This window comes from Lissotriton vulgaris, chromosome 1_1 (genome assembly GCF_964263255.1).
Source record: "Lissotriton vulgaris chromosome 1_1, aLisVul1.2, whole genome shotgun sequence".
Lineage (NCBI taxonomy): Eukaryota > Metazoa > Chordata > Amphibia > Caudata > Salamandridae > Lissotriton > Lissotriton vulgaris.
In genome coordinates, this window is record NC_141685.1 from 1,976,375,030 (window position 1) to 1,976,390,725 (window position 15,696).

Below are 15,696 nucleotides of genomic sequence, written 5' to 3' on the forward strand. Positions count from 1 at the left end.
GTGGTGGCACCTTTTGGACCCATTGATGAGCTTTGCAGGTAAGTTAAGGGATGCTCTTAGTGGATCCAGCTTGGGTCTCGGCAGCTACATAGGGTACCACTCCCATAGTCTAACCTGGGGATCGCTGGAGCTTGCATCGCTGATTTAAGGTTGCTGACGGGGAGAAGGGTTTCATTTTTCCTTGATGCTCATTTGAAAGTTTGCTTCTGTGGTGGCTGAGCTGATGTGTTCCTGCATGTTGAGATTCTTGTCAAGTGTAATTCCTAGTGATCTTATGGAATCTATAATGTGTGGAAGCCAGTTAAGGCTGTAAATGTTTCATCCAATCTTCGATGTGGAGGGATCATTTGGTGGGGCAATTAAGAGGAATTCGGTTTTAAGGAAGTTGAGTTTAAGGGGGTTTCTGGTTAGCCAATTTTGTTTTTTTAGCAGAGTCGTGCTGAGTAGACGGATATCCTCAGGGGTGGAGATTTTAAGGTATAGTTGTGTGTCATCTGCATACATGTGGTATTGTACATTGGAAATTTTCAGAATTTCGATTAAAGGCTCCATGAACCGGTTAAAGAGAGGAAGTGATAAGGTGGACCCTTGGGGGACCCCTAAAGTGACTGGAGTGGTAGTGGTCATGCACCCTACAAATAATCTGAGTGTCACATTATTTATGTACAGCTATTTACATGGATTTAAGTGCTGATTTTCAATCTGCTAAATTATAGTCATTTCAATATAATAATGTTAACTCCAATAAAGAATGATGTTCAAACCCATCATGAAGTGAATGTATAATATATTGTAACAATGGTGTCATAAAGACTATGCTATGTTGCCAAACACACATGCTTAGTTGTGAGAGGATCTCTCTTTGTTCTAGCGCACTACCCTAAGTATGTACAATAAACATGTTTAATATGTCAATAGCTATGCATTTTTATGAATATGAATCGTGGCAGAAAATGATTGAGAGTAGCTTGTGGTATCTCTTTACTCATAAAACATAAAAGCTGATACACTGTGGCCCTAGCAGTAAACTCACTACCACACTCATAATTGCAAGTGTTTTGCTTCTAAAAACAAATTAAATTACTAACGCCCAATAAGGAAATTGGCAAGCGTTAGAGCTATTTTTGTCACAATAGATTTTGTGAGCAACTAGAAGAAGCCATCCATGTTTAGCAGAACAAACATTTGACTAAGCATATGTTTATACAGATGACAACACTTATTTAGTTGTATTCATGGAGCCCACACAGTGGTGGTTGGTAGACTGTGTATTATTCAAATGTAGGATGGACAACCGGAAAACCGAAAGTAGCAGCTATTTGAAGAAGAGGGGGATTTCCTTATTAAAAAATAAACAATGTAGTGCATGAATTAATCCCAGCCACTCTAAATATTTGTAGTAGCATTCCTAGCCATCATTTTTGCTCATTCGTCTTCTACAAACATGGACCAAACATATGCAAATTGTTATCTGTCCTGCTCCAATAGCACCATTCCACCTCGAATTCCTAGCTCATGCTACAGCTGAACAGTAATAACTTCAATATAAGGCCAGTTTTACCCATGTTGGATCTCATGAGTGAGATGCAGCTTAATTCCTATCGCACATTGACCAGGGAACCCTTTTCTTGGCAAACAAGTCACATATAAGGTGTATCTTTGAGCAAATCAAGTTATGGGAGGAATGCTCGCATTGACCTTAGCCTCTGGTGTCACTCTTGATTGCCTTTGGGTCCATAATTCGCTTGTGACCATACTCTCACAGTTGTCACAAGGTGCATATACAGGGAATAAACATCTGTATTGTTAGTGCACTGTGTTTTTTGGGTTTCAATCAATTTCGGTCTCTTAGTGAAAAAGTAAATAAATTGGGTCTGATTCAAAAAAGGCATTCATGAGTATATGAAGTAGACCTCTGGTTCACGTATTCATGAATGCAACTCACATAGGTACGGACTAGATCAATGTGTAAGCCTGTCCTAGCTCTCATGCGTTCACTTATCCGCGATGAGTGTGTAGAACTCCCTCATGGTCATCTTTATTTTAAGTGTAAAAGTGGGATTAGTGAGGAGAAGTGGTTAGAAAATTGAAAATATCTACAACAAAGTGGGATAAGGAAAGGGAAGGTTATAGAGGGCCACAGGGAGAGATATGGATGTACAAAACACAGCTACTAAATTTGCTAGATTTATAACCAGGTCTCCTCCACTAGTACTACAGCCTAAACATGCTCAAATATATTGCAGCTAAGCAGAAACATAAGTCACACACTACACATGGCCAGCCACAGGTGCTGCAAGGGATTGACATAGAAATCAACAAAGGAAAGCAACATCACTACAAGCACAAAGCCCAACATCTAAAAAGAAAATGAGATTTTTTTATTTAACCACTCACCTCACTTTGCAAAACAATCTTTAAAAGATGTATTTGTATTTATTTATTTTTTGAGTTTTATATAGCGTAAACTTGACCTGAATGTATCAGAGCGCATTAAAAGGCATGCACAATAACATATACCAGGAAAACATAGGGGAAAAAACCAGAGTACAAATATTGGTTTAACAATATACAATAGATAATTTAGTTGGTGGACGAAAGAGTTCAAAGTTAGCAATCGTAGGTTGGTGCGAGGCAGGAGGAATTAGATGAGCAGTTATTATCAGAGGTAAAGATGTTCCGGCTCTTTGAAGGTTGAGGGGGGAGTGAATCCAGGGACATTGCTTTAGGAGGTAGCATTAAGGTATTTGTTGAGGAGAAGTAGTTTGAGATTTTTTCTGAAGTGCAGGAATGATTGCGTGTTACGTAGATCCTGTGAGAGAATATTCCAAATTCAGGGCGCATTTCCAGAGAAAGAACAGATGAGGTTTTTTTTTTCTTAAATTTGGGTGGAATCAGGAGTTCATTGCTTGAGCTTCACAAAGGCCTCTTTCAGCCAGCTTTTGAAAGTTTTTTGTGAGGTAGAAAGATTTTTCAGTGTAGAGAGCTTTCTGCGTTATGCAGGCTATTTTGAATATACTTCTTGCTTCAATGGGTAACCAATAGAGTTTTTTAAGTTCCGGAGAGATGAGATAATTGCGCCTCTCCCTAGAGCAGATTTCTTCAAACTGTGGGGCACGCCCCCCTAGGGGGCTGGGTTGAATGTGTGACATTGATCCTCATTCGGTCCATCACTTGTTGTTTTTGCAATTGCCGCCCTAAGTGCGCTGGGGATGCCCAGACGTGGGTCCCAGGCACTCCACACCACTTGGAGTCAAGCTAGCCGGGCTGATGAGAGGTGTTACCTCGAAACCGGTCCGGTCCTCGGATGCTTGAATCCGTTCTGGGAAGGACATGGCTTTTGTAGTTCGGACTGGACTGTTCCCATGGGGCAACAGGGTCAGAGCTGATTTGCATATCGCCATTGTCTAACCCAGGGTGGTGTGGAGTGCAAAAAAACGATGGATTTGGGCCCAGCTCTTTTGACTGGGGGAATGTGTGACATTGATCCACATTCGGTCCATCACTTGTTGTTTTTGCAATTACATCCAGGGTAGAGCCTTTGATGTGAGTTTGTGTTTTGTAGTGTTGAATGAGATCCTTTTTTTTCAAGCAGGGTGGATATGGCTTGCACGGTTTTATCCACAGCATTATTGCAAGTGCAGGTTTCGATCTCCTAATTTGTTGCCTGTGGTGTCCTTCAGGAAGTTTTGTGTTATTAGGTTGCCAGGTCCTCAAACAATTTGTTTTTTTCTCCTGAAGGGTATTAGGTGATGTGGAATTTGATAGGAATGAGTTCTTGGAAGGCAGATCAACTTCTACATATTCGAAGGAGGAATATTCAGCAGTGTGGAAGGGTTTTATGCATATTTTGATTTTGTACATGATAGCTAATCCACCACCAAAACATTCCTTGCGGTCATAGCAGATGGTTGAGAAGCTTAGTGGGGTGAAGAGAACAACAATAGGTCTCAGTGTTTGCATAACCAGATTTCTGTTAGATAGCAAATGTCAATATTCTGTAGAAGCATGGCTTCCCCTATTTCGGTATCATGCTTAGCTTCTGACTGACAATCTAATAGCATGCAGTTTAATGTGTGAGTTGTTCTCAGTTCTAATTGAATGAGCTGTATGGTAGTCAGTTGGGCGGGATCCCTGGGAGAGCGATTAGTAGAAAGAATCTTACTAGAGCCAAGATTGACCGGAATCTTATGGTTGCAGAATTGCATAGGAACATAGGTGTTACTCAGTAATTCAGCTTCAAGCTGGGAAATACCAGTGACGGGGCATTTAGGTTTAAGGTGGTAGTGGATAAGGGGTATAGTTGTCCCCGGGGTCAGACGAGAGGAGTTGAGATGTATGTTAGTGCCAGGATTAGTGTTTGTTATAGATGTGAGGTTGGGAGGTGAGTTGGAGCAAATCTTTGTTTTTTCGTAGTGAGGTGATTTCAATCTGTATAGTATTGAATTTGAGTTAAAGACGGGTGAGTATGGGGATCATTTGAGAGGCGGTTGGAGATATGGCAGACAATGGGGAGGACTGGTGGTCGATAGTAAATAATATTTAACATTAGTAACCGCAAAGGTGAACCTCAAGACAAAGCAAGCAATAACTATTCTGTAATGAGTCGCAAACGATGATGTTTTCTTGAGTTAAAAAAGATTCTTTATTTTTAAAGGTGTGAATACAGCACCAAACAGCTGACACATTTCGTCCCACGCAGGGGAATTCTTCAGGGCTCAAAGACAAATTGATGGCTTCAGAGATAAATGGCACTCGATGTCCAATAAACCGTGATGCAGTAGTTAATTGTCCGAGGACAGTATATCTAATGGTCTAAGGTTAAAACAAGTCAAATATGCGTGTTACAGTAGTAGAATTAATCTCGTATTGTAACACAAATCCTCATGGAAGGAATTGACAAAAGATGCACGGATGGGTTATAATAAACCAGAACGATCTATCTCAAGAACTATAATCCTCCACCTCTTCAAAGGTATTTCAAATCAGAGCCGGGTCGATGAATATGGAGCAATAACAGGTATGTATAGATCAATCTCAGGTTTTGTTAACTGGACATCAAGAACTCCAAGGCCAAAGTAAATCAGGGTAGGAGGGAAGATATATAGGATGTGCTCGGTCGGTTAAAATATGGCCGATCTGCAGCAAGGCAGCCAGACGTTCCCCCGTAACAACCGTAATAAGTCCTCCGGCGGTCCGTAAACAATATTTATTAGAAAGGACATGGAACGTTAAAAACTGCTGACATACATTTAAAAAAAGTAACATAACAGATGCACAAAATTAGAAAAGTACAAATATATACCTTGTTAAAGGAGTACGCAAAAACATATGATTCATATCACATCTAACACTACCCTACAAAGGTTACAACCACATCATAGCACATCGCATGCCCCAAATGCACACACACACACATACAATGGCAAATAACACATCTGCAGTTGTTGTCTATTAGCCATAATGTCTCACAGCACAAAGGAAAGACAATAGCACCCACGGTATGTGCTTCCGATAGTCATTATTATCAGGTATGTATTTCCTCCAGTGCTGCCTGTATTCTTTTTCATTTCAATTTGTGGTTTAACATAGCATAGGCAGAGATCCCTGCCTATGGTATGTTGAATTCCTTTTGGAGGATTTGCACCTAAAATACACTTTGAAAGTTAATAGTTGACAAGCACCATTCACATTTTGAAATGTACATGTCTACACTCCTCTAAATGTGGCAGAATACCCTGTCCGAGAAACTCCTGCTGTGCCTTCTGCATATTAGAGTCGAGCAAGCTGTCATGATTCCACCAGTGGAGCCTCCACTGCCACTATCGGTGGAAACCTTAGACCACAGGCCTATCTGGTGTTGGGCAGTTGGTGAAAGTTCCTCAATACATTAATGGAGGCAGATTGCAGACATTTTGGATCAGCTAACTTGTAAATGGCAGGCCCTCAGGGAAATCAATGCATGGGTGGGTAATGTGACTGCTCTCAGAAACAAGACCAGCTGCAGCATGAAGGATCGCTTTGAGTGGCGCAAAATGAATGTTAGGAATTTTGAAATAATGTAATTGCCATTGTTCAATCCAGAGAGAACCAAAACTGGACAATATCCTTAGGGTATTTTACTGTTAACCAAAGTTTACTCACTCAAAAGCTGGTATCCTTGGCAGTATTGTTGAGGCAATAATTTAAAATGGAACCTACAGACTTGAAAATATTGAACTATAACCAAGTACTGTTGGGGCTCAATTTGATATAGTGGTATTTCATCCATTATTGTATTGGGTATATAGTGAGATAACAGAGGAGGACAGATTCAAACCGAGTTGGGTGCCATCCACCTTTTGGTGTTGGTAAATGTAGAAATCACCAAACAGTAGCAAATATAATTTTGGAACATGAGGCATCGTTAAACAAAAGTGATGTGATGTCTGATAAATGTGTCCTATTGTTCACGTGCAGTGATAACTCGCACTTAAACGAATTAGGTGAATGACACCTAGACCCGCTCGAAAAGTCGCTTGATGCTTCAAAACTTGCTCATGTTGTATCGTTTCAGTTTGCTAGGAAAATAACCGTTTTATTGACAGTTGGGCATTTAACAGTTTGTTATATATATGGAATGTTTCCCTTACAATCAAGTTAGTTAAATGTGCAGTTCTTAAAGTAATATATTCTGATATAACTATTTTATACACACCCAGTGAAGGGTCAATTGAAGTGCACTAAAGTTGAACTTTCAGGTATTTTTTGGTTAAACGCATTTGAGTTTTACTGTCATTTTAATTTGTTTGTCTTTTGAGAACAGGATAAATGCTACTTGATTTAATGTAGCTTTAGCGATGGTCTCTGCTCTCCCCATTTGCTTGTGTTACTGTGCATACTGAACATGAGTTTATCATAAAGGAAATGAATAGCAGGTCTACCGTGACACCAAGAGCAGCCCTCTGTCTAAGAACAGACATCTGACAATAATTTTACCACATAAAGTTAGATCATGCTTAAAAAGGAATGCAGGGCATACCCTTCTGCACTCACTCAGTCTCTAACAGGTTTACTTCTTCTCACAATCAATCATGCGCACGGGTCATTCATTTTTGTGACTTTGTGAGAGTGTTTTAAGGAATGTTTTTCCTCATTCACTCTCACTTTTCATTTCAATGTTTGTATGCAACTTTATGCCATTGCATTGATCGTGTTGTTATTATTCCTTTAATACGAATTTTGATATTTTTGATTGTTGCTCATGTGTTGTGTATTAAAACGTGTATGAACAGTTTTCACTAATTTATTTGCCCATTACGATGCAGTGACTGCGGTACCATCATAAAACTAAAAACATGCAAATAAAGACACTCCAGATCATATTGGCCCTGATTTAGAATAAGGAATAATGACGACATAGGAGTATTGCTTGTTTGTAATGAGATTAAAACAATACCGAATTGACAGTAAGTAAGTTTTAACTGTTTTGTCCATGAAAAATATAATAAGGACAGGAAATTGGATGAACTGGCATAAGGGACAGACACCTTCACTAAACTACTGATACTGCTGGCATCATTGGGTTCCCATGTTTTTCACTATTTTCAGCCAGTTTGACCCCAACATATATGGCCTGGTTCACAAACTGTCCTTTCTAATAAGTTTTGTAGTTCTTGAAAACGCAATTTATAAACTACAAGCAGAGCTTTCTGACTCCACACTCCTTACACTTGTGTGTGTTGTAAGAAATTGGGTTATTGGTTGGGATGGATGGATGCCCTACTCAGGCAACAACCACAATCCTTGTCAGGGACACTACAAAACTCCCTAAATTAATCTGTGCTTTACCCTCTGGTAGCTTGGCACAAAAGCCGTTGGGTTTAACTTATAGTCAATGCATAAAGTATTTATGTAATTCAAGAAATGTGCTCAGTGCATGGCTTCCCCACTGAAGCTTCCCAGGTATGTCGAAACAAAAGCAAAAGAAGAAGAGACTTCTTCTAGAAGTGCCAGGACGTAAGCATTTCCTAAACGTGGCGTAGGAATTACAAAGGGCAAGAGGCAAGGAATTTCAGCGCTTGAGCCCCAAAATAGAGAAGGACCACCCACATTGTCTTGCTAGTCGTACTCTAGAGATAGTCTCCAGCTTGGCATCTCCCTAGTAGGACCAGTCTAACGTATGCTTTAAAATACGTAACATAATGCCATTTATTTAATGCATTTTGGTATGTGAAGCCCATGAAGTGCACACAGATGTTGAAAAACAGAACCGCTGCGTGAAAACTGGCAGAATATGTGGGCAGCTGCATTTCGAACAATTTGAAAATGCTTGATACTAGAATTAGTGGCGCCTAAATATAAAACATTGACATAGTCGAGTCTAGAAATTCTAAGAGACTGCACAAAAGTCTTTTGAATCTCCGGAGGCAAGAGCCAGTGGATTTTTCTTAGGCATCTGACCAGACTGAAGCAGGAAGAAGCTAGCTACCTTGATAATTTGCTGCTCCATTGTCAATCTGTCATCCAGTCAGAAAGTAACCCAAATCCTTAATCAAGTCAAGTCAAGTCAAAGTATGCTTTATTCGAGATTTCACTCATAAAAGCAGGAACATTCTAAAATGTAAAAGTACAATTAAATTTACAATCAATTATATTAAGAACTAAAGCATACTATTTACAGTTTATGACTCGATGTACAAATCCTTAATCATCTGCCTAGGAGTAGGACAGATACCAAGTCCTTCTGGGCAGCAATGAGGGCCACAGAATTAGGGCTGTTTACCTAAAATTACCAATTCCATCTTGTTGCCATTTAACTTAAGACACTTATGGCACATCTAGTTTGCTACTTCCTTGAAACAGCAGACCAGGAGCCGCATTTCGCAAAGTCCCCCTGGGACACATTGGTATTACACAAGGGGCCACAGATACTTGTGCACTCCCTTTTGTAATTTCGATAGCAATGGCACATATAAAGCAACAGCGCCATCTTCAGTGGCCGATCCCTCATTTGCATGGGGGAGTGCCCCACACAAATGAGGGAATCCCTTTGCCTCTGCACCCGCGTTGTATTACAGACTTGGCTTAGAGGCAAAGAGACTCACAGGAGGTGAACTGACAGTGCGCCACTTAAAAGGGGGCTCACTGTCAGTGTGCCCCATGAGAGCAGCCATCTGGAGGGGGAAAAGGGGGCCCTATGGACTTCCTAGACATCCCCTTTAAAAGTTCAGGTGGAGCATTCATCATAATTTGGGGCAACTTCCTCCATTGCGCTGGGCGCTCCTTTTTGAAAGGTGCACCCAGCGAAATGAAGAAAAATGTGCTGCAAGTATAATGTGGCCCCTGGTTGAAAGAAGTGTTACTATCCGTTGCTGAAAGTGAGATAACAATTTGATTGTCTTCCGCATATGAATAAAGAGACATACCATGATTTTCCTCTATGTCTGCTAAAGGACGCACATAAATGTTTTATAGAGTCAAGCTCTGTGATGCGCCCTTGAGGAACTCTGCAAGGCAATATGAATACCAATGAATTATGAGGTTTAGCAGTCACCTGAAATGAGTGATCTTCCAGGAAAGATTGAAAGTGTGAGAGAGCATTTCCTTAGACTTTCGAACCCACTACTGTCTTGATAAGTACCCAATGGGATACAGTGTCTAAAGCAGCATTTGTACAAGAGAATGAGGGCTGTAGAACCTCCTGTCGTGTCTTCAACTCAATAATGACAGACACAATGGATACTTATTACACAGAGCTTTATTGTCTGCCTCTTAGTCGGTCCCTGTCCCTACTCTAACTAACTCCATCCTGTCTATACCCCTCCTCTTCCCTTCCACCCCAGCTAGCTCCACCCACCCAACTACTAGACTGCTGACTACATAACATCTCCCCCTTTCTTAACAAAATAGCAAGCCAGCGTGCTACTCATATTTCTTCAATGAGTCTCTTTGGTCCCTGGATATCTCGGCGGGGTCGCATAGACATGGCTCCAGTAGTATCATCGATCAGGGGTTCACTTAGCTGACCCCTACTCTCTTGGTTAACTTGGTCAGGCTCTTCAGGAGTAAGCAGTTCAGTCATATTCAACAGAGGTCCTTTCATGTCTAGAGGACATTTCTTAAAATGTGATACATTCCTGGTAACTCGTCTTTGATCAGATTCCGCAGTTAGCATGGTGCCCTTCTGTTGGGTAACCAGCAGAGGTTCATCTCGGAATCGACAGTCAGTCTTTCTTTGCTGGTCTTGTTTGACAATAACGTAATCTCCTTCATGCAAGGATGGTGACCTCGCTCTCCTTTTGGCATCGGCATATGATTTAATTTTGTCTTTGTTGCATCTATCAGTTGCCATTATCTCTTGATGACTGCGGAGTGGCGACACTGCCCATAAGGCTCCTTCCCAGGTCGGGATGCGATTTCTCATGGGGCGCCCCAGCATCAGTGTTGCAGGGCACTTTCCGGTGGTTGAATGAGGGGTTGACCTATAGGCCCTGAGGACCTCAATGAGGGCCACTTGCAGGTCTTTCTTTTCAGCAGTGGCTTACTGGAATGTCTTTTTGAGCGTAGCCATAAATCTTTCAATGGTGCCATTCGCTTGTGGCCAGAGAGGCGTAATCTTTCTGTGAGTGAATGCTTTGCAAAGGCACTGAACTCGTGTCTGTTGAATGGGGGTCCATTGTCCGTTTTCACCTCTCTGGGGACACCCCATGTTGCAAACACTTCATCTAGCACTTTGAGAGTGCTAGAAGCACTTGTGGACGACACAAATTGTGCGATGGGAAATCGCGAGTACTCATCAATTATGGCTACCACATATTTCCCGGATTGTAGTGGTCCATAGAAGTCCATGGCAAGTTCTTGCCATACTCCACGGGTCAGGGTGGTCATTTGTAATGGAGCCGGTGGATCACCTTTGTTGGTTAGCTGGCATAGATGACAGTCTTTCAGAGTAGACTCTACCATCTGGTCGAGGAGGGGAAACCACACGCGTTCTCGGAGGGCTCACTTTGTTGATACTACTCCTCTGTGACCTTCATGGACAAGGTTGATGACGCCTTGCCGTAGTTGGCTAGGAACCACGATCCGTTGACCTCGCAGTATTACTCCATCTGTGGTAACGGACAGTTCGTCGCAGACGTGTCGAAATGCTTGCATCTCCTGCTTTACAGCCGGATCATTGTCTTCTTCTTGAGAATCATGTCTCCACCGGTTGGTCTGCATCCAACGCAGTACTTTCTGCAAGACGACGTCTTGCGCGGTGACCTCTCGAATGACTTCCATGGGGATGGCTGGTGGCAATGCTTGGTCAGCCACGAAATGGATACCCTCCTCAGCAATGGAGGGGTTGGAGTCCGACGATGCATGAGGGTGTCGTGACATGTAGTCAGCCGGGTTCTCCGCCTTCCCGGGTTTGTGGACAATGGTGAAAGTATATTCCTGCAGTCTCAGGCCCCATCTCTCAATCCTCTGAGGCATTTTGGATCGGGGGTTGCCGTAGATGGTGACCAGCGCCTGATGATCTGTGATCAGAGTAAAGTGCTTGCCGTAAACAAAGACATGAAAATGTTCACATGCCCAAACCACCGCAAGACTCTCCTTCTCAGGTTGCGAATATGCCTTTTCAGGATCAGACAAACTGCGACTGGCATAGGCAACGATGCGTCTCTGGTCAGAGTCATTGTCATATTGTGCCAAAATGGCCCCCAACCCCACAGGGCTGGCATCCACAGTGATTTCGGTCTTTCGTTGAGGATTGAAGTATGAGAGGTTGTCAGCTGACTCCACCACACACTTGATCTCTCTGAACGCTTGTTCACACTGGGGTGTCCAGTCAAATGGTTGGCCTTGCTTGGTGAGGATGCGAAGGGGATGGCTGATGGTCGCATAGTCCCTGATGTAACGGGCACAGTAGCTGGCCACCCCTAGGAACGATCTCAGTTCACTAACAGGGGGAACATCCGTTACAACGCGGATGTTACAACGCGGTGCTGTTACGACGCGTCCGTAACAACGCAAGTCGTTACCACGACTTGCGCTGGAGGGCGCTAGAAGATTAAAAATAGTAAATTTACTATTCCAACACCTTCCCTAGTGTCCACGGGGACTGGTGTTAGAATAGTAAATTATACTATTCGATATCCGCGCCCCCAACGCAAGTCGTGGTAACGACTTGCGTTGTAAGGGACGCGTTGTAACAGCACGCGTTGTGACGGTACGCGTTGTACCGTCACCAATCCCTGACATCCTGTGGGCTCTTGGTGTTGTTCAGGGTCGCTATCTTGTCCGGATCAGGTTTCATTCCTGCACCCGAAAAAATGTGGCCAAAGAATTTTAAAGTGGACTGGTGAAACTCGCACATATCTTTATTTAATGTCAGGTTTGCATCTAGTAGGGCGTGACAGACGCGATCAAGTGCTATATCATGCTCACGGACATCGGAGCCATATACAAGGATATCGTCACTGTAGTTTAGAGTGTTGGGGATGTGCTGAATGATTTGCCGGATTGCCTCTTGAAAAATTTCCGCGGCTGATGAGACTCCAAAACTCAGTCTCTTGTATCTGAAGAGTCCTAAGTGAGTTGCAAATGTCGTAATGTAACGGGACTTGACGTCCAACTCCAGCTGTTGATAGCCTTTGTTTAAATCCAGCTTCGAGAACACTCTCGCCCCGTTCAATGCAGAGATCATGTCGCTTAGATGTGGCCCAGGGTGACGCTCCCTTTCTATCGCCGTGTTAAGTAGACGCATGTCAACGCACAGTCTCACCTTGCTGGTGGTACCCTTCTTTGGTACTATGATCACCGCCGATACCCACGGGGTTGCACCATCCGTCCGTTCGATAATGTCTGCAGACAGAAGGTCTTGAAGTTCATCTTCAACAGCTTTCTGGAGATGAAATGGTACACGTCGAGGGTGCTGTGCCACAGGCCTGATCTGTTCATTGATATGCAGATGTATTTGACATCCCTTCATTTTCCCTAGTCCTAGAAACAGCCTGGGAAACTTATTGACGATGTATTGGTCATCACTGACTTTGAACAGGATTTCAACGAGACGGAGACGCTCTGCAGTTGGTAGGCTGAGTAAGCAATTAGCTTCCGGGCCTTTGATGACATGTATGACCGCTGGTATGGAGATGGTGTCGTGTGTGAGTGTTGTCGGGAATTTTCCCAGGCAAAGGAGTGGCTTCTTGGACATCCAAGTGAAAACTCGGACCGGTGCATAAGTCAATGTGGGCTTAGGATTCATTCTCTCGTATTCTGTGACTGGGATATAATTCAGCGAAGCTCCACTGTCCAGTACAAATTTAGTGTCATGGTTCCCTACTTTTATATCCAAGCGTGGATATTTCTTGAGTTGGTCGGGGTCCGCGATCATGTTTACATATTCTACTGTATATTCAGAGTCTCTGGATGATGATCTGGAGTCCCGGGACGGTGATCTGCGCTCCCATCGAGATCTGCGTGACTCTCGGCTGGAGTGTGACGAGCCTGAGGACAACGTAGACTTTCCTTGGACAGCCCTTACGTGATGTTTTCTGGTGTCAGAGCGAGATGACCTCATCGTTTCGTTTCGCCTCTCCTTGTGATAGTCCCCACACATCGCTTCGAAGTGGTTCCGTCGCCCACATTTCCTACATCGCTGACCCATGGCAGGGCAGGTGTCCGTATGAGGATAGTCATATCCACACCTGTAGCATCTTTTCGTCCTTTCTGGTCTCCTTTCTCTCCGCCCCGGTTCTCGTCTCCTGTGCTCTAGATGTCTTTGACGAGATGACGGTCTGGGTCTCCATTGCTTTTATTTCGAGTTCCTTCGGCTGCTGCCTTTGGCTTGAACGCGACGCACTTGTTCATGACTTACATTGCGTCCCGTCTCAATGTTAGTGGCATGTTCCTCAGCCTGATCATAGACGCGAGTCATTTCTTCAATGTCGTCTAATTCATGGGGTTTTCTCAGCAGCCGCCTCCTGAGGGTTTCCGAGTGGCATCCGTCTATGATTTGTGACTTTATGGCGGCATCGGTTGAGAAGGTATAGAATTCACAGTGTCTTGATAGCCGCCGCAGTCGGGTGATGAACGCACTCATCGCCTCCTCCTTTTCTTGGCGTGCTTGATGAAACGCATGACGTTCATAGTCCACATTTCTTTTATGAAGGAATTTTTTGTTCAACGCCTCACGTACCTTGTCATAGGTTCCAGAATCTGCAGGGGGAAGGTCTTTGATTATCTTGCTTATTTCTCGACCTGCTAGGTTGCGAAGGGCAATCAATTTTTCTTTGTCAATGGTTACCTTGGATCCCTCAATGTAGTCTTCGAAATCTTCAAGCCATTCTTGCCACTTGGGGCCCATGCTCCCTCCTGTGGTCAGTGTTAAAGGTTCCGGGGCCCGCAGATGCGAAACTCCTGCAATGATGGGCTTGACTTCATTTTGTTGTGGGGATACATATGGGGTCACCATCGTGGTATCACGTGCCTCTCTCCCCTTTTCCTGACTCTGATTGGCCTGTCGCTTCACGCTCGCAGGTACTTTGATTGGTCAATCTCGGTCGACTTCAGCCAATGTTATTTGTCTTTGCTCGTGTTTGTTTATTCCCTCACTCTCTCAGTGGCCAGTGTTTGTTTGCCACTTTCCCCTTGTATCAGCAAATGCTTGTTTGTTCCTTCCTAGTTGTCTTGACTCGTGCTTATTTAGTCTTTCATGCTTTTACATTGGCTAGTGCTTGATACTTGCTGATGCCTGACTCCAACATGGCCGCTCATTGATTTGTCTGTCTCCCTCTGTTTGTCTCCCTCCCTCTGTCTCCCTCCCTCTCCTTTTCTCTGTATCCCTTTCTCTGTCTCCCTCTCTCTGTCTCTCTTTCCCTCCCTCCCTCTCCCTCCCTTACCCTCCCTCCCTCGCTCTACCTCCCTCTCCCTCCCCTTCCTTCGCTCCCTCGCTTTCCCTCTGTCTGCCACCCTTTCCCTCCCTCCTTTCCCCCCTCACTCTCCCTCTATCTGCCTCCCTTTCCCTCCCTCCCTCGCTCTCCCTCGCTCTCCCTCCCTCTCCCTCCCTCGCTCTCCCTCCCCCTCCCTGCCTCCCTCCCTTTCCTTCCAGCCCTAACTCTCCCTCTCCCTCCCTTTCCTTTCCTCCCTCGCTCTCCCTCTGTCTGCCTCCCTTTCCCTCCCTTCTTTCCCTACCTCCCTCGCTCTCCCTATGTCTTCCTCCCTTTCCCTCCCTCGCTCGCTCTCCCTCTGTCTCCCTCTACCTCCCTTCCTCTCTCTCCCTCTGTCTACCTCCCTTTCCCTCCCTCCTTTCCCTCCCTCCCTCGCTCTCCCTCTGTCTGCCTCCCTTTCCCACTCTCCTGCCCTCTCCCTCCCTCTCCCTCCCGTTCCCTCCCTTGCTCTACCTTTCCCTCCCTTCCTGTCTCCCTCCCTCTACCTCCCTCCCTCGCTCTCCCTCTGTCTGCCTCCCTTTACCTCCCTCCCTCGCTCTCCCTCCCCCTTTCTTTCCCTCCCTCCCTGCATATCTTTTGTGAGGCCTAATACTACACCTTTAAGAGATGAGTTACATGATGACATGATTAATAATTAAGTGTTAAATTTTGATGATAATAACACTTTCTCTTCATTCAGGGCACCATTAGGAACTGCGTAAAGTTGTAAGATGGATATAGAAGTAATGGCGGATTCAGGTTAACCCAATACTATATTGTCTGATGTTACTTATTATTCTAA

The 15,696-nt window shown here is 44.0% G+C and overlaps 1 protein-coding gene across 1 annotated transcript; it reads right to left on the reverse strand.

The window, feature by feature from the left end:
* Positions 1-10,983: 10,983 nt before the first annotated feature.
* Positions 10,984-14,440, reverse strand: LOC147751467 (uncharacterized). Its single transcript, XM_086933278.1, is given in 2 exon segments — positions 10,984-11,923; positions 12,213-14,440. Coding segments are annotated over 2 exon segments (3,168 nt in total).
* Between the last annotated feature and the right edge of the window lie 1,256 nt (positions 14,441-15,696).